Below are 18,964 nucleotides of genomic sequence, written 5' to 3' on the forward strand. Positions count from 1 at the left end.
TGTTAATTTTATATGCAAAAATCTGTGAAAATATTTGTACCGCAATCGTTGCAGATTTTATGTAGATATCTCTCTTATAAAAAGTTAATATGATAAAGAATTCATAGATGCTTTGTTTGGTTGTAAAGATAAAATGAAAAGAGAGAAAGAGGTGTGAGAAAGTATGAGGAGAGAAAAATAAGAGAAATTGAGTAGCTTTGTCATATTATTTGGTTTATAAGAGAGAGAAGAGAGAGAAGTGTGTTTAAGTCAATGGACCCGTACGAATGCACGAGTAGTTTATGAACAAATGTTATGCACATGCTATATGCTGAATTGTAAATATTTTGATAACTATGTATAGTTTTGTTTTTTGACAAACTATGTATTGTTTTTAATATATAAAAATTTTCTAAAAATTTATATGAATATTAATATAAATGATACAAGATTTGATTTGCACATATGAAGCATAAAATATAAGAATATAGATATGACAATTGGACTATGTACTCACAATTGGATACTCGCAGAAAATAGGAGCATGAATATAGGTAAAACAATTGAATACAATGCACCAACTGCAGCAAAACCTAACATCCTATTGCAGACATGGAAATTAATGTCATAGGAGACCTAAATGACCTAAGCGATAGTGACTATTGAGAATCCAAGAACTTAAGTACAATGAATTAACATAAAAAAAAGTTAGTCGAAGAGAGGAACATTATAGTCCAAGTAAAATAATCCAATTGACAATTGAGATTTCCAGAAAGCAAGTAGTATCTTGAAAGAATTTACACAACTTTAAAATAAAAATCGCAACCTTTGGAAATTAGAAAATAAAATTCTTGCTATGAAACAGCTGAAAAAATGATGGCCCTTAGTAGTGAGTTTAAAGCACAAAATTGTTATGCTAAAGCATCAAGAGGGTTTTTTGTTCAGCTCTTTCCATATCGCTTCTGACAACTGCTCCGCATTATACTCGACTCCAAAGCATCTCACAACCTCCATGTTAGGGTTCAACAAATACCTGATTGTATTAACACCGCTTATATCTATGTGAAGTGCAACCATACAGAACATCATAAAGAAATGCATGAAGAGCATAACTATGGCTTACATGTTGTGGGAACTGTCAACAAGATAATCACCACCATCCTCTTCTACCTTTTTAAAATAAACACGATATTCTTGTGCCATCTGCCTAATAGCCGCAACTGGTCCAGTTAAACCTACTATCCTTGAGTTAAACTCTACAGTACATGTATGTACATTAAAGAAAAGAGAGACGATAGACGTTAATAGGCCAAAATTCATTGAGGGGGAGTGAATGAATAGAACATAAAACATAACAAACCCAAAAGTTTAAGTAATTACAAATCTCAATGTTTGTGTCAATGAAACAAGCTAACCTTCAAGGTATGCACGGAGTTGTGAGGGAGTATCACGTTGAGGATCAATCGTAACAAATACTGGTAGAATTTTAAGATTCTGTTTTGATTCTTGATCCAAATAAATACACAATGTTAAGGTTTATCAGAAAACAAACTTATAATACAGTAAACTGAGTAGAAGTGCCAAACCTAAGATATCAATTGCCTTAGCCATAAGTTGAACTTGTTCTGGCCCAATATCAGGGGATGAGGTATAACCAAAGTAGAGGAGGACCCAATTGCCAAGAAAATTCCGTTCCGTAACAGTTTGCTTCTCTTTATTAACCAGTGTAAAGGGACCACCAATTATGGGTCCACTGACCATATTTCTATTGCGGCTATCCCCCTGATGACCTGATCCATCAAACAGAGCAATTAAGACAAAAACTCCTTATAATGCAATCACACCTATAAAATCAAGTAATAAGTCAAAAGTAACAAGACAAAAACTCCCCCATGATTTGATGTTTAAAACTGGAATGTTAGTACTACAAATTATTATTTTTTTAAAAAGCTTCCATTTCACCAACAAGTCAAAAGTGATTCCATAAAGAATGAACACGATAAGAACAATAACAGAATTCAGTAGATTATGTGTAGTAAATACAAAGTATTGGCTTGATCATCAACCACACGCTTTACATTTTCAAGTCATGGATCATTTTAGTTGGTGCAATTCAACCCAAATTATAAAGCAATAGAACTCAGATCTATCCCTAACTCTAGTTTTGAGTTCCAAGCTGCCAACAAATGCTTACTTTGTAAAACAGTAGACCAAAACCACAAAAAGAAGTACAATTTATGGGACACAAAAATGGATCCACAACAGGAAGTGTATCTTCAGTTATACACTTATACAACTCAATAGGAATAATCAGATAACTAAGTCCACAACATATTAGGATATGAACCCAACATTCTACTATGATTATTTATTCTCGGTAAACTATATATAGTCGTCAAACCATATGCAGCTCCTGCCTTGATACATATGAAGACAAACTTGAAACATTTTATTTTTGAGATTTGAGTTTCATGAACAGCAAGAAACTAATCTAGTAAAAGTATGTTTGTTTAGTCTGGCAATGTAACAGAAACTGTCTCAAAAGCCGAAATACATTTTACAGGCTATCGTGAGTAACCGTAAAATGGCACTAAAAGTGACTTGAATGGGTTTGGTACATTGCTATGACCCAACACTTAATGTATATAGTATGCTTGGATAAAAAAATGAGCAGAACATATATAGGTCCTCATTTGTAGACACTTATTCCCATCCGACTATAATTTGCAGTGGAAGTTTCCTGTTTGTAATATGTTTGGCAGTTGGCATGGTTGTATTGGATTTAATAGAATGATAAATGTAAAACAATTGGGTTATACTTCTGAAATTAGTTCAAACATCATACTACAGAGTGATAAAAACCAGTATTGCCAGATCGCTTGTAGAGTTGTAGTCTGCAACTCACCAACCACATTTGATATTACAATCAGAAGTCTGCCAAAATTTCCCTTCTATATGCAACTGGACCGAGAAATGAACTATGTCTAGCAACAAAATAATATAACAACACTCCAGATGGTAATAAACCATGCACTGTCTTATGATGTGATAATCTAATCACCTTATAAGAAATTCCCCTGGTTCTTATTACTACAAGAAAATAATAAAACCAAACTTATGATGCAGAAGAACAAGGACAAGGGCATTGCGTTACAACTCAATGAGGCTTATGGTAAAAAGAAAGAAAAAAACTTGTCACAAGATTTGAACTTAATATTATCTATTTGAACTTCATACTAGCTTGAAAATACCTTTTGGAACAGCTCTCCTCTCGTCATTATAATGAAAAAATGCTGCAATCCCGGCAAATCCTAGAACAACAGCTGGCTACAGAAAAACAAAAATCAAGAGTGGCAATGTTACATTAGAATTCAATCCACCCACTTGAAGACAAAATAAACAATCATACTGTTGTTAAAGATGGAAAAAGGGAACATACAACAGCATAAGCTCCCCATGAGCGAGAAGACTCGGATCGTGGTGGAGGAGTAAAGACAGGATTCAGATCATGTCTTGTTTTACTATGTTTTGTAGATTTTGTATATCTAACAGCTTGAGTTCTGTTAGATGGAACACACCTATCACAACAACAACAAAAAACACAATGATGACATTTTCAATGATGTGAAATCACAAAATGAACAAAGATTCGAAAAACCCTCGCATTATAGTAATGTTTTGAAGTCAAAATTAATGAATTAAAGGTGGAAACATAAAATTCATAATCTCAAACAGCTGGTGTGCATTAAAAAAAGAATGAATAATTTGGGTTTAGAAAGTGACCTTGGAAGAAAAAGACAAGCGAGAGCTTCACGGGTTGAACGGTGTTTGGAAGAAGAGAGTAAAAATCTTGAAACAGGCATGGCTAATTGGGAATTAAATTCTAAATTTTAAGGAAAAAATGGTGGAAAGGGTTTTTGGTGTGAGAGTTTGAAATGGAAAAGGTAAAACCCATTACTTGCGTGAAAAATAATAATCCAACAAATTGGATTCAAGTTTTGAGTATTTCTTTCTTTTTCAACAAGACAAGACAAGATGGTTAAAACTCAAAACCTCATTTTGTTTCTATTTTCTTTTGGAGAAATTTGTTGGAGGACGCTGACGGTTTGACCGACCTAACATCGTTGAAATCATTTGAGTCCACCTTTTAATTTTACAATTATAATATCATATCATATATGAGATCTATATAATCATGTCACTTTGCATCCAGAGTCTGTGTGGTAGTTCAAATAACATTTTTGTTCCTCAAGTGACATCACAACTAATTTCATTTTTGTGTTCTTCAAAAACTTGAATTTAATTTTTTTTTTTTTTAAATTTTATTTATCTCTCGATCAAATTTTAGATTATTACGATATCTTCCCTTAAGAACAGAAGGATTAAACAAAAAAAACTTTTTTCAAAACAAAAAAAGAATTATTATTTAGTCCATAAGACATTGTTCAATTGACAATATCAATATTATCAGAGGGAACATCTTGGTAAGAGTTCGAATATGACATTCATGTATGTGAATTCAATTTGTGTTTGTCATTTGGTGTTTCCTCTAATTAATTTTAATCGATATAATAATTTCTCCCTTAACCTTTTGCATAATTTCCCCATATCATTGCAAATTAAATTAATTTTAATCGATATAATAATGCCTCCCTTTATCAGAGATTTGGTCTAGTGATAAGGAGTTTGGATAGTACGTTATAGGTTTTGGGTTCGATCCCCAACTCATTGTAAACAAAAGGCTTAAACATGATTTTGATTCTGCAAATTTGACTCATTTTGATTTTGTCCTGTAAAAAATAAAATGATTTATACCCTTGCAAAATTACAAAAGTTTTAAAAAAGTCCTTGAGTTGAATTTTGAGCTTAGTTGGCCGATTTATGCTTAAGTGGCAGATGGTGACTGTACCAATAATGTTGACTAACCATTTTTAGTTATTAAATTTAAAATATTAAAAAAATTATTTATCATTTAATTAAAATATATATAATTTGCTAAATTAGAAACTTGTTTTTCCAGAGTTGAATGAAAAAACTCATCTTCAACCCACAAAAACTCAACGTTTTTCACCTTCAACTCCAAGTTCCTGCATCATTATTCAACACTTTTCATCTTCAACTCCAAGTTCCTTCTTTTTAAACCCATAAAAAAACTCAACAATCTTTATCTCCATCATCAACACATCTATATTTTCCATTCACAATATGAGTCCCCGTCCCTGCATCATGGGAAAATTGAAAGGAAGGGCACCAAATTCTTGTTCAATATATTGAAAATGCCACGTGAGACCAAGTTACACAGTCAACATCTACCACCTGAGCATAAATTGTACAACTCAGCTTAAAATTCAACTCAAGGACTTTTTTAAAAATTTTGTAATTTTGCAGGGTATAAATCAAAACTTTTTTGTTACAGGGACCAAAATCAAAATGAATCATATTTGCAGAGACCAAAATTATATTTAAGCCTAAACAAAAAAAATAATACCACAAATCTCACTTACTTTGACCGCAATAATATCAACAAAACCTCTCTTCCTACTCTCCCATTGCTACCCCACTATGATATTTAAATTTTCTTGTGTGATCACATTCTGATGATCTGAAGAAACCTTTCTCTCTTTCTTTTCTCTGATCTCTCAGTCCCTCTCACCCTGTGTTTTATATGTTGCACTTAAAATTAACCCTAATACATGATCTTTTTCTAAGAGGAAATACAAAGAGCAAAGATGCACATCCCTGCAAAATAGCTCATATTTATATACACAAATCACCCGGTCCAACCCAAAAGACTCGTCCAATAGGTGGGAGAGTCTCATGGCTTAAGTACCACATTGAGCACTTTCAAATACTCGATGTGGGACTCCTAACGGTTTATGTAATACCCTTTTGTTCAAATAACCAAAATAACTAAAAGTGATGCAAGCACAAGCACTGTGTGCTGGTTGCAGATTTCACAATTTCATAGCTTTAAAAACGTTGGTTGTGGTGGTACTTTTTTCTTAACAAAGCTAGCTATCTTTTCCTTACGAAATCAGAAAAAATAAAACCTTTCTAGTTTGTTTTTCTCTTGTCTATGCTCCCATACCTCTTAAATATTGGTATGTGTAAGCATGCAACAAAATAATTAATCTCTCAGTCAGCACTTGTTTCCCCTTACTCACGTCTTTCCTTTTTCTGCTACCTATAGCTCTCACATACATGGATTCGGTTAACTCTAGGAGTGGGAGTATGTATGCAATCCTCAACCGGTTGTGATCATGAAATTGATCAAAAGTACGATGATTCCCGCGTTTAATCATCAATCTCTCCAAATTTCTTAAACAACAATAACCAGCAACCCTCAACCCATCTTTGGTCCATTCATTACTATGTTCCGCTCTTTATACTTTCATACATCACAAACAACAGAACAACCGATCCCCAACATAAACCTTGATACTATGTGGTCCGAAACAGCTAGATCCGAACCTAACCAAACTGGTCATATTACCGGCTTGATGCCTTGTTCTTCATCATCTTCACTACTACAGCACCAAATCATGAATAATTATAATAATGGTTCTTTTCAGCTTGCAACAAATTGTGATCACACCATGAGTGATCAAGCTCTGAACAACAATAGTAATGACACCGTGCGGGTTGGGAATCGGAACCCAAAGAAACGTTCAAGAGCTTCTAGGCGTGCACCTACAACTGTTCTAACAACAGACACAACAAATTTCAGAGCTATGGTTCAGGAATTCACTGGTATCCAAGAATCATCCCCTTTCATCACATCTTCTCATCATTTCCCAAGAACAAGGTTGGATCTTTTTGCTTCTTCTTCACCACTACCATCATCCCCTTCTTATAATCTTCTTCGTCCATTTGCACAGAAACTTAATAATCAACCTCACCACCCTATTCCTCCTCCTTCATCTTCCATTCATAGCCAGCTATCTTGTTCAGTTGATAATTTGAAACAGCCTCTCAATAATATATTTAACATGCAAAACAAAAACCAAGTTTTCTCCTTTCAAACAATTCATCAAACACCACAAAGGCAAAAATACGAATACCCTCTTGGAAATTCTTCAGTTACTGTCTCAAAAACACAAATACCATCTTTGGAAACTCCACCAAGTATTGATGATCCTCATCTCCAAATGGGTCATGGTTTTGGGGAATTAGGAATATTTGAGGCAAGATTGTGTTAGTAGTAAGAATAATGGCTCAAAAGAATGGGTACAAAAGAACGTAACTCATGGCACCATTACCAACAATGATTGTGATGACAGTGGAGTAAGAGAACAGAACTCAATGATTAATGAGAAAGAACCAGACTGTAGTGCTTTAGCTACGAGAAATGAAGGTAATGTGAAACCGCGGACTAATTAATGAAGGGATTGTTGAATTAATATATTGTTCTTAATTATAGTTAGGTTAGTTAGTAATTGAGTTTAAGTGGTTAACGAATTTTCTTGAAGAATCGATTGTTTATAAGAATCCTAGTTTAAATCTTGAATGAAAAAATTTCTTACCAAAGTTTTACTTATCTTGTCGGCTTATTTAGCTATTTCTTGTAAGAAATAGATATTAAAAAATAATGAGTTAATATGGTATTTTTTTTTTAATCTAAGTTAATACAGTATTTTTAATTTCATAAAGTGTACTATTTTGTAAAGCAATTTTTTTAAGGTGAATATTTTAGTTACTAGACTATTTGACCAAAATAAATAAATATTTTTTTTGTTTTCACCACTAATATTCGATCTATTGGACCATATAATCTGGTTTGAGAGTCGATTTTGGCATCAAGTGGTTACAAACACCTTTCGGTCGCAGTTGCGGGGGATTGAACATTAAGACATTGAGTTTATAGGTACGTGGGAAGAGCTCGCGCAGCGGCCGCAAGATTTAAAAAAGGAATTGATACTATTACATGTTGAACTCGTTCACAAAATTAACCACCGGGTCATTTTATTTTTTCATAAAATTTAATTCTTGATTAGATTGTCTCTTTTTTATATTATATATAATGATGATTTTTTATGTGTTTCTTATTTATTTTTATTTTTTTTAATATATATGACAATTTTTTAAAAAATTATTTTTCACATTTCTTTACAAGGGGTTCATTTTTAATATTCAACCGGGCTTTCAAATTGTCGGAACCGACCCTAATTAATGACAATATTGTATATAAGTAAATTTGCATGTAATGTCCACAATTAATTTGTAATAAACTATTATTTCACGTAGATATATAACTTATTGTTATTAATAGATGGATAGATACTCTCATTTTTTGTTATAATGGAACCAAAGATGGTCGAACTTAGAACCTCCTACATACTATTAAAATTTCTCACCATTAAACCAAATTTAATGACTTCTGGATACTCTCATTTTACGGAGTGGTAAATTAGAAAGGAAAAAAATTAGTTTGCACACCTTTTTTATTTATTTATTAAATATCACAAAAAACAAAAAAAAAAAAAATAATCTTATTTTAGAAATGAAGATTTTTTCCTTGTCGCAAAATGCGCAGTTGGTGTGTCACTAAAACACAGTCACAATTCAATCTTGTAAAAGTCAACACCGTTTTCATTTTTGTTCCCATGTTTATTTGATCGTAAACACACAACAGTTATTCATCATTCATAGAAACCAAATTACTAAGATGAAATCAGAGACAGTGACACTGGTGCTGGTGAATCTAGCTGGTATTATGGAAAGAGCTGATGAATCATTGTTACCAGGTGTATACAAAGAAGTCGGTGCTGCTCTTAACGCTGACCCCACCGCCTTAGGTTCTCTTACTCTTTTCCGATCCCTTGTTCAATCTTTGTGTTACCCTCTTGCTGCTTACCTTGCCACGCGTCACAACCGTGCACATGTTATTGCTCTTGGTGCTTTTCTTTGGGCTGCTGCTACATTTCTTGTTGCCATTTCATCTACTTTCTTACAGGTCCACTCTTCTATTTCTGTTGGATATGTTTCTGTTTCTTTCATTAGTTAACCAATTTATTTAGAATCAAGCTTATTTAACTGGTTGACAAAGATTCCATGATTTATACAAAAGATTATCTGGTTATTGAGTTTTGTTGAAGACAAATAGTTCAGGAGAACCCGAATTTGATTGAACTTTGGCTAAAACAATCTTTGTCCAGACTTTACTTATATCATGGTCAAGGCCACTTTTTCTTGGAAATCGGAGGATTAAGACCTATGTAAAAGACACAGTGAATGTTGTGTATCCTTTATCAGTACATCATACAATGACCTTTATCTTTATGTAGCATTTTTGTTATTAAAAGAGTTACACCAAGATTATTTACCTAATTATAAATATGTATAAATATAATTTGCCCGCCCATGTCTCCTAACTCTCACTTGTTGCGTTATAAGGATTATTAGGTAGCAATTTCAAGAGGTTTAAATGGGATTGGACTTGCCATTGTTACTCCAGCAATTCAGTCCCTGATTGCGGACTCCACTGTTGATAGCAACCGTGGCGTGGCTTTTGGGTGGCTGCAACTAACAGGAAACCTTGGAAGCATTGTTGGTGGTCTCTTTGCTATACTTATAGCCTCAAAATCAATTGCAGGGATACCTGGTTGGAGAATAGCTTTCCATCTTGTTGCATTGATTAGTGTTATAGTCGGTATATTAGTACGCATATTTGCTAATGATCCACGGTTTTCAAAGAATGACGGGAGAGCTACATATCAATCTCCAAACAAATCCTTTTACTCTGAAATGAAAGATCTAATGAAAGAAGCAAAGTCAGTTATAAAAATTCCATCATTTCAAATACTTGTGGCTCAGGGAGTCTCTGGATCATTTCCCTGGTCTGCATTGTCCTTTGCCACTCTTTGGTTAGAACTAATAGGCTTCTCGCACACAACAACAGCATTGCTTTGGTCTCTATTTATAGTGGCTGTTTCATTTGGGGGTCTGTTTGGAGGATGGATGGGGGATAATTTATCTCAAAGGTTTCCAAATTCAGGAAGAATAATGTTGTCACAAATAAGCTCGGGTTCAGCTGTTCCTCTAGCAGCAATTCTGTTGTTGGGATTGCCTGATGATCCATCTACAGCTGTCATGCACGGTCTGGTTCTGTTCATCATGGGATTGTGCATATCCTGGAATGGCGCAGCAACTAACAAGTATGTATCGACAAATGTTCTTGTTCATTCTCTTTTGTTTTATAATTCATATGATTTATCGAGTTTTAGCAAACAACACAGACTCGCCACATTTGCTTTAAATAGTCTCTAATTTTTTAATGAAATAAATAATATCCCCCCTTAAGATAAACTATGAATATGACGTTTTGAATAATCTTAAACTAATGAAGGTAAATGATAGATTATATTGGATCAAGTGGTTACCACAGTGCGTCAAAAAAAAAAAAAAAACGGATTTCTGTTAGATTATATTGAATTCGAGAACTCATTGCAGTAGGTATACAGATTAGATGTGAAGTCCACAAACCATCAGTTAGAGACGCTGACTAAATACAACAAACTAATTATAGGTTGGATTTCTGTTGAAGTAACTTTTGTCAACCTTGTGTTTTTGCCTCCCGATCTGCATACTGTTGTGTACTTGTGACTGTCTTGTGTTACCTAAGTTATTATAGTCTTATAGAGGTGAGAATATGACGTGTGGTTATAAGAACCGTGGCATCTTCAAATCTTAACTCTGTTAATTCTCATATAAATCCCCATTTCCCGGTAAAGACCAGTATAGGGGCTTGCAAGAACCTACCTAGACACCACTTAATCTTTCCATTTATTTAGACGTAGAAATGCATCAAACACATTTTGAACATTTCAGCTCTTAATTTTGTAAAGAGGGTTAGTGTGTCTCCCTACCCATGACTGTATAATGGGTGTTACTTGCTATTATCAGCTAGGTATACTATTGCTAACAGCATTTTGCAAGAATGGTATAATGCTATGTAAGTATAAATGGTTAAGGATCATGCTAAGATTTTGTAAGACACTTGTTAAGGAACCTAAAAGAAAGTTTTATGTTGAAAAAACAACTTTTTAGACTTTTTAAAAGTTGACTACACAATTTCCAATAAAATATTACTATATTAGGTTCCTTAACAAGTGCCCTTAGAGCATCTTGTTAGCATTTTCCAATAATTAATTATTAATTCATGATTTTAGGAATAGTATAATACTATCTAAGTTTTTCTCTGATAGAATACATAAATGATTTTCTCTCACTGTAAAGCTTTTGTGCTGCTAGCTTACTGATTTATGTGCATATGGCTTTTATAAGTGATGATGAAAATTATGTAACACAATAAAATTATCAAAGCTTGGCTGACAACTATTGGTGATATGCATTTCGTTCAGTTTTTTTTAAAAAAAATTAACAGTTTGGACAGTCCAATATTTGCAGAAATTGTCCCTGAGAAGTCCCGGACGGCTATATATGCTTTGGATCGATCTTTCGAGTCTATATTGTCATCCTTTGCTCCACCTGTTGTTGGACTTTTGGCTCAGCATGTTTATGGTTATAAACCAATTCCAAAAGGATCCTCGGACTCAGTCGAGATTGAAACAGATAGGGAAAATGCAGCATCACTTGCTAAGGCACTTTATACTGCAATTGGTATTCCTATTGCAATTTGCTGCGTCATTTACTCCTTCCTTTATTGCACGTACCCAAGGGACAGAGAGAGAGCACGAATGGTTGCCATAGCGGAATCAGAAATGCAGCAATTAGAAGTGGAAGATGGCACAAGAGAAGAATATTGTGAAACTCATGTTTTAGAATCCAATGAACTGAATAGTAAAGATAGTAACAAGATTGATGATATAGATTATCCAAGGGAAGAGAACGTAGACTTAGATGACAATGACGAGAGAGTTTTGTTGTCGCGGTAGTTAATGCTTGCAGTTGCAGTGCTTATTTGAAAAATCATGTTACTTGATGAGTTGCATGGGAAAACTTGTATAGGTTTTTTTGTTACTGATCGTTGTTGAGTTGTAATTTTTTGACAAAACCCTTATTGAGTTATTGTACATAAAAAAAGAAGTGTGTTACTTGAAGTGTCAAGAAAAGGAAGTTCTTCTACAAATTGAGACAAATATGGTGTAATTTCAAAACATAATACATTCTCATTAAGAAGGTAAATCCCAAAAATAAAAAATTAGATAAAATGATGTATCATCATTTTTTGACTCCTTCAACTAGAAATGATATAAAAAAAAGGATTCCAGTAAAAAAAGATTAAGAAAAAAGACAAACATAGAAAAATAATAATATGACCACAGTAACAGGTTGTAAGGCTGGGGTTCATCAATCAACTTGTTATTATTTTATAAAACTGACCAACTTGTTCTTTTTTTTATAGTAATTATAGTTATTATATTCACATCACATGAATCAACACATTTGCACATGAGCTAGCAGGATTTTTGTATATACAGAGTTGACCGTCCAAGGCCATCTCCGATCCACTCTGCGATATGCAGCAGTTCCCCTTTGTTGTCACTGCCACCACCTTTTCCACTCAAGATATAGAGTGGTAACATTGGAACAGTTATTTATTTAAAGGAAGATGAAGATGAAGGAAGAGACATTAACATTGGTGCTAGTGAATCTGGCTGGTATTATGCAGAGGGCCGATGAGTCGTTGTTGCCAGGGGTATACAAAGAGGTTGGTGCTGAACTGAACGCTGACCCCACTGCGTTAGGTTCCCTCACTCTTTTCCGATCCCTGGTTCAATCATTGTGTTACCCTCTCGCGGCTTACCTTGCCACACGCCACAATCGTGCACATGTTATTGCTCTCGGTGCCTTTCTTTGGGCTGGTGCCACATTCCTGGTCGCCATCTCCTCCACCTTCTTACAGGTTCTTAGTCACCTCCTTGATTTTGCTTGTGATTGTTTTGGTTATAGACATGATGCAGATCATGTGATTTGTTTGTTCCTTTTAGGCTTTGACAGTTGTTTGACTTGTTTCAACATAACTTGTTTGACCACATGGTGTTTTGGTTCTTAATCAGCTTTTGTTTTGCTGAGATTTTATAGTTACTAAATAGAATTTTAGATCCCCTGTCCCAGCTGTGCAGTGGCCTTAGTGACAGTTAGTACAGTGGTTGTGGGGACAGTTAAATCTAAAATCTTTATTGCTGTTGCACCCTTGGAAACTTCTCTTTCTAAATCACTAAATCATATAGTTTCCACATTTTTTTTTCTCTCTTTTTCCATTTTCACAAGGGAAAATAGTTCATGAAACATCTTTTTCATAACTTTCTTAAAAAGCAAAGAAAACTAAATGTAAAATTAACACATTTTTATTATTCAATTTATTTTGATATTCATAGACTTTTTGGATTATGACTTGAATTATTAAATTTATAATTGATTGTTTGGATTGTAACATATCTTTTTCATAATTGATTCATCTAAACATTGACTTATGTGCACTTTTTTTAGGTGTTTTGAACAAGTGTTTTAATCTATGTACTATATTTGTAAGTATAGTGAATGACATTGTTCATCAATATATAGTTATAGTTTTTTTGCATAAATATAATTAGGTGGCAATTTCAAGAGGTTTAAATGGCATAGGACTTGCCATTGTTATTCCAGCAATTCAGTCTCTAGTTGCTGACTCCACAATCGATAGCAACCGTGGCGTGGCTTTTGGGTGGCTGCAACTAACAGGAAACCTTGGAAGCATTATAGGTGGTCTCTTCTCAGTACTACTAGCCTCAACATCAATCTTAGGCATATCTGGTTGGAGAATAGCTTTTCATCTGGTTGCATTGATTAGTGTTATAGTTGGTGTATTGGTACGCCTCTATGCTAATGATCCACACTTTCCAAACAACGACGACAAAGCTACATCATATCAAACTCCAAGCAAGCCCTTTTATGCTGAAATGAAAGATCTAATAAATGAAGCAAAATCAGTTATAAAAATTCCAACATTTCAGATAATTGTGGCTCAGGGAGTATTTGGATCATTTCCATGGTCAGGTTTATCATTTGCCACTCTTTGGTTAGAACTAATAGGTTTCTCTCATGGGACAACAGCGGTTCTCTGGACCTTCTTTATAGTTTCTGCTTCATTAGGGGCTCTGTTTGGAGGATGGTTTGGGGATTTTTTATCGCTACGGTTGCCAAACAGTGGGAGAATAATGTTGTCACAAATAAGTGCTGGTTCAGCCGTTCCTCTAGCAGCAATTTTGCTGTTGGCATTGCCTGATGATCCATCGACAGCCTTCATGCATGGTCTGGTTTTAGTCGTCATGGGATTTGCTACAGCTTGGAATGCTCCAGCAACTAACAAGTATGTGCAACGCAACTTTCTATAAGCACCATTTACAATTTTCGCATATATTAGGAAAAAATTGTAGTGTATTTAATGTGTCTATTTCGTTTATTTATAGATAGATATTCCTAAAATACTCTTTAGTATAGGAATATGTTCAAACCAGTTATATATGTAGACATGTGGATTTCATGAGTTTCACGATTAGTATGTATCGTGACATTTAGCACTTTTCTAAATTTATATAGTAATATTGAATATTGATCATATGCATGTCATTAGTGCCTTTTTTTCCTTTCAAAAATTAAACTGTGTGGACAGTCCAATATTTGCAGAAATAGTTCCTGAGAAGTCGCGGACGGCTATATATGCTTTGGATCAATCTTTTGAGTCTATATTGCAGTCATTCGCTCCTCCTTTTGTTGGATTATTGGCTCAACATGTTTATGGTTATAGACCAGTTCCAAAAGGATCGTCTGATTCTGTCGAAATTCAAACTGATAGAGAAAATGCAGCATCACTCGCGAAGGCACTTTGTATTGTTTTTGTTATTCCTTTGACACTATGTGTCTGCATCTACTCATTCCTTTATTGCACATATCCAAGAGACAGAGATCGAGCAAGAATGATGGCATTAGAAGAATCCGAAATGCAGCAACTAGAGGTGGAAGATTGCACAAGAGAAGAATATTGTGAAATTATTGTTTTAGAATCAAATGAACTGAATGGTAAAGAAAGTAGCAAGATTGATGATATAGATTATCCAATGGAAGAGAATATAGACTTAGATGACAATGATGAGAAAGTTTTGTTGTCTCGGTAGTTCACATTTTCAAGGAAGTGTTGAGCCTCATATGACATATTGAAGCTTCATACCATGTTCATCCTTTGACTTATTCCTGATGATTAAAAAATCTCCTGACATACTAATTTAGTTGTATGTTTGGTTCCACTTTTGGAGAAGAAAAATTGATTTTAAACGTTGTTAGAAATAATATAAAACCATTGATATGGCTCTATCCTAACACCTTAAGGTTTTGGGATAATCGGTTATTTGACAAACGTGAAGAACTGATTTTGACATGTTTAGTTGCTACTCTCGAGCAGAGTTGACTTTGCCCCCACATGTTTAGTTGATACTCAAATTTATTGATCAACTCATTTTACATGAATGTATCTAAATAAAAACCACTTTACTTTCTACTCACTTTTAACCATAATCAATTTTACAGAATCAGTACGCTCAAAAAGTCAAAATCAATTTTATTCGAAAACAATGAAACATGTCAAAATCAATTCTACACCTACAACTAAATAAAGGGCTTTAGGCACTTAGGCTACATCTCTGATGCAATAAAGATAAATTTATTACTTAAATATACTTTTCTTTAACTCCCGTGGCTACATCTCTAATGCAATAAAATTTATTACTTAAAAAAACTTTTCTTGAACTCGAGTGGCTTTTATTAGAGATTAATGTACTCCATCCGGCTACAGTTATAAGTAAAAGTTCATTTCTTAAATTCATTAATTAACAAATATATCTGATTTCTAGTTATTCAATAAATTTAAAAAGTGAACATTTTACTTATAATTATGGCCGACATGACTATTATAGGAGTAGTAAGGGAATGAGAGATTATTAATTAAATTAAAAGAAATGAGAGAGCAAATGCTGGCTGAATCATAATGTGAAAATATCTCATCTATAGGTAGGCCAAAAGTCACAATGGTTTGAAAATGAAAATAAAAATGTTTTGAGCCACATACATTGTCTTCACAATCAATGAATCTTCTCTCCAAAATTTTCTTCTACTCCCATCTCAATTCAAGTCAACCCTCATCTCTCAGTCTCCCCAAACACCATGTGGGTTGGTCCCTCCAAAGACATAGTGAATTCTTTTGCTCTTGGAGTTGGATGCTCAAAGCTGAACACAGTTATTCATCATTCATAGAAAACCAAGATAAAGATGAAACCAGAAACAGTGACATTGGTGCTGGTGAATCTAGCTGGTATTATGGAAAGAGCAGATGAATCATTGCTACCAGGAGTATACAAAGAGATTGGTGCTGCTCTTAACGCTGACCCTACCGCGTTAGGTTCTCTCACTCTTTACCGATCCCTTGTTCAAGCATTCTGTTATCCTCTCGCTGCTTACCTCGCCTCGCGTCACAATCGTGCACATGTTATTGCTCTCGGTGCTTTCCTGTGGGCTGCTGCTACATTCTTTGTTGCTATCTCATCCACCTTCTTACAGGTTCTTAATTATTTTCTCTACAATTTAGGTGTTTAAGTATATAAAGATACTTCTTGAAATACTAGCATATGAAATCCGTCAATTTAATCCACAAAGTATATGAAAATTTCTTGAAATACTAGCTCTAAGACATTTTGAAATATAGTCTAACCTGTAGTTGTTCGATAATAGGTGGCGATTTCAAGAGGTTTAAATGGCATAGGACTAGCCATTGTTATTCCAGCAATTCAGTCTCTAATTGCAGACTCTACAATTGATAGCAACCGTGGCGTGGCATTTGGATGGCTTCACCTAACAGGAAACATTGGAAGCATAATTGGTAATCTTTTTGCAGTACTACTAGCTTCAACATCAATCTTTGGTATACCTGGTTGGAGAATAGCTTTTCACATTGTTGCATTGGTTAGTGTCATAGTTGGCATATTAGTACGCATCTTTGCTAATGATCCGCACTTTCCAAAAAACGACGACAAAATAACTACATCACATCAGCCACCAAACAAGTCCTTTTATTCTGAGATGAAAGATTTAATAAAAGAAGCAAAAACAGTCATAAAAATTCCATCATTTCAAATTATTGTAGCTCAAGGAGTATTTGGATCATTCCGAGGGTCAAGTTTGTCATTTTTCACTCTTTGGTTAGAACTAATAGGCTTCTCACATGGAACAACAGCGATCATTTGGACCATATTTATAATTTCTAATTCGTTTGGTGGTCTATTTGGAGGATGGCTCGGAGATTTTTTATCTCAACGGTTACCAAACACCGGAAGATTAATGTTGGCACAAATAAGCGCAGGTTCAACGATTCCTTTAGCTGCAATTTTGCTGTTATTGTTGCCTAATGATCCATCCACGCCGTTAATTCATGGTTTGGTTTTAGTCATCATTGGATTAATCACATTCTGGTGTGCACCAGCAACTAATGATCCAATATTTGCAGAAATAGTCCCTGAGAAATCACGTACTGCAATATACGCTTTGGATCGATCTTTTGAAAGTTTATTGGCGTCCTTTGCTCCGCCTATTGTTGGAGTTTTGGCTCAGCATGTTTATGGTTATAAACCGGTGCCAAAAGGTTCATCCAATTCTATTGAAGTTGAAACTGATAGGGAAAATGCTGCATCACTCGCTAAGGCACTTTATAGTACAATTGCAATTCCAATTGCAATATGTGTTTTCATTTATTCATTTCTTTATTTTACATACCCAAGGGACAGAGAGCGAGCAAGAATGGTCGCGTTAGTTGAATCAGAAATGGAACAACTGAAGGAGGAACATTACACAGGAGAAGAGGAATATGGTGAATCTCATATTTTTTATGATAGTGATGAGAAAGTTTTGCTGTCCAAATAACACATTAGTTTTTATTGTATTATTATTATTTGTGTAACAAATGAAAAACCAACTTCAAACTGATTAATTATCAGTTAATTGAGTAGTTTTTTTTGGTTTAATTTAATACTACATTGTAAGATACTATGTAAGAGTAAATAATTACTATGAGATTATAAAATCAAGTCAGCAATTTCAACCAACTGTGTCTCTGACATTCAACCATTTTAATTTTTAAATGTGTTTGTGCACAGTTTTATAAGGATATACAACACATGCATTTTTTTTCTATAGTCTAGTATCCTGCATCAGGGGTGCATTCATTAGATTGCATCGTATTCTACTCTGCTATATATATCAGTCTAGATATTTAATATTCACCGAATTATTTACTGCTACTATCAAGTTAAACATTTATTTACTTTGTTCACACGGCATGGCATGTATGAAAATGGCACATAGAGTGAAAAAGTTTCGGTATATGATATTGATACTTACTGTAGACACAGGATAAAACAAGCGAATCATTGAATTAAAAAACAGAAAGTGAATCAGCCATAGGTGCGGTCCCCAGAAGTCAAGTAGGTCTCCGTAAGCCATGTGATAAGGTCTCCTCCAATAATCCTCCATTCCGCTTCAACTCATTAACCATCAGCTCAGTTCAACTAATGGCTAGAAATTTCACATCTAAAGTGGATAAATAAAGTGTTCGAGGTTTAAATTCTGACCCCTACATATAAAATATGATATTCATACTGAGTTAAGCTCACGAGGATTATTTGTTTCACTAGTCCCACACCCGTGCGATGCACAGGTGTTATGTTGTATTTTATATTATAATGTTGAAAAATCATTCGTATAAATTGTAACAATAAGTATTATAAAATGAAAATTATAATAATAATAATAATAATAATAATAATAATAATAATAATAATAATAATAATATAAAAGTGATGTACTTATCACTTCCTCCAACCAATATATATATACCTATATGTATAGAGAATGAGTACGGACCATCAAAATTGAATGAAATATGATAATGATAATGGTTATACTAGTATATTTCAATCCCATAACCTAACTTTTTGCATAA

General features: G+C 34.0%; 5 protein-coding genes across 6 annotated transcripts; 4 read left to right on the forward strand and 1 right to left on the reverse strand.

The window, feature by feature from the left end:
• Window positions 1-706: 706 nt before the first annotated feature.
• On the reverse strand, window positions 707-4,236 carry LOC123916961 (protein SCO1 homolog 2, mitochondrial). The gene is made up of 7 exons (XM_045968555.1): window positions 3,763-4,236; window positions 3,419-3,557; window positions 3,231-3,306; window positions 1,566-1,769; window positions 1,395-1,484; window positions 1,103-1,235; window positions 707-1,012 (listed from the first exon to the last, which is right to left on the reverse strand). Exons 1-7 carry the CDS (start codon window positions 3,840-3,842, stop codon window positions 904-906), a joined length of 831 nt encoding a protein of 276 aa, XP_045824511.1. The 5' UTR covers window positions 3,843-4,236; the 3' UTR covers window positions 707-903.
• Window positions 4,237-5,549: 1,313 nt separating this feature from the next.
• On the forward strand, window positions 5,550-7,504 carry LOC123916962 (VQ motif-containing protein 22-like). Its single transcript, XM_045968556.1, has one exon. The coding sequence runs from the start codon at window positions 6,351-6,353 to the stop codon at window positions 7,176-7,178; it is 828 nt and encodes a 275-aa protein (XP_045824512.1). The 5' UTR covers window positions 5,550-6,350; the 3' UTR covers window positions 7,179-7,504.
• Window positions 7,505-8,501: 997 nt separating this feature from the next.
• Window positions 8,502-12,077, forward strand: LOC123916964. Of its 2 annotated transcripts, none has more exons than XM_045968557.1 (3): window positions 8,502-8,932; window positions 9,382-10,133; window positions 11,372-12,077. In XM_045968557.1, exons 1-3 carry the CDS (start codon window positions 8,645-8,647, stop codon window positions 11,871-11,873), a joined length of 1,542 nt encoding a protein of 513 aa, XP_045824513.1. In that variant the 5' UTR covers window positions 8,502-8,644; the 3' UTR covers window positions 11,874-12,077. The 2 variants fall into 2 exon arrangements, with proteins under 2 accessions (XP_045824513.1, XP_045824514.1); XM_045968558.1 differs by having other exon boundaries at window positions 8,503-8,932; window positions 11,386-12,077.
• Window positions 12,078-12,366: 289 nt separating this feature from the next.
• On the forward strand, window positions 12,367-15,255 carry LOC123916965. Its single transcript, XM_045968559.1, has 3 exons — window positions 12,367-12,844; window positions 13,536-14,290; window positions 14,594-15,255. Exons 1-3 carry the CDS (start codon window positions 12,551-12,553, stop codon window positions 15,093-15,095), a joined length of 1,551 nt encoding a protein of 516 aa, XP_045824515.1. The 5' UTR covers window positions 12,367-12,550; the 3' UTR covers window positions 15,096-15,255.
• Window positions 15,256-15,966: 711 nt separating this feature from the next.
• LOC123916966 lies at window positions 15,967-18,655 on the forward strand. The gene is made up of 2 exons (XM_045968561.1): window positions 15,967-16,530; window positions 16,702-18,655. The coding sequence occupies exons 1-2, from the start codon at window positions 16,243-16,245 to the stop codon at window positions 17,884-17,886; spliced, it is 1,473 nt and encodes a 490-aa protein (XP_045824517.1). The 5' UTR covers window positions 15,967-16,242; the 3' UTR covers window positions 17,887-18,655.
• Window positions 18,656-18,964: the final 309 nt, after the last annotated feature.

The sequence above is a fragment of the Trifolium pratense genome, linkage group LG3 (genome assembly GCF_020283565.1).
Source record: "Trifolium pratense cultivar HEN17-A07 linkage group LG3, ARS_RC_1.1, whole genome shotgun sequence".
NCBI classification, from domain to species: Eukaryota; Viridiplantae; Streptophyta; class Magnoliopsida; order Fabales; family Fabaceae; genus Trifolium; species Trifolium pratense.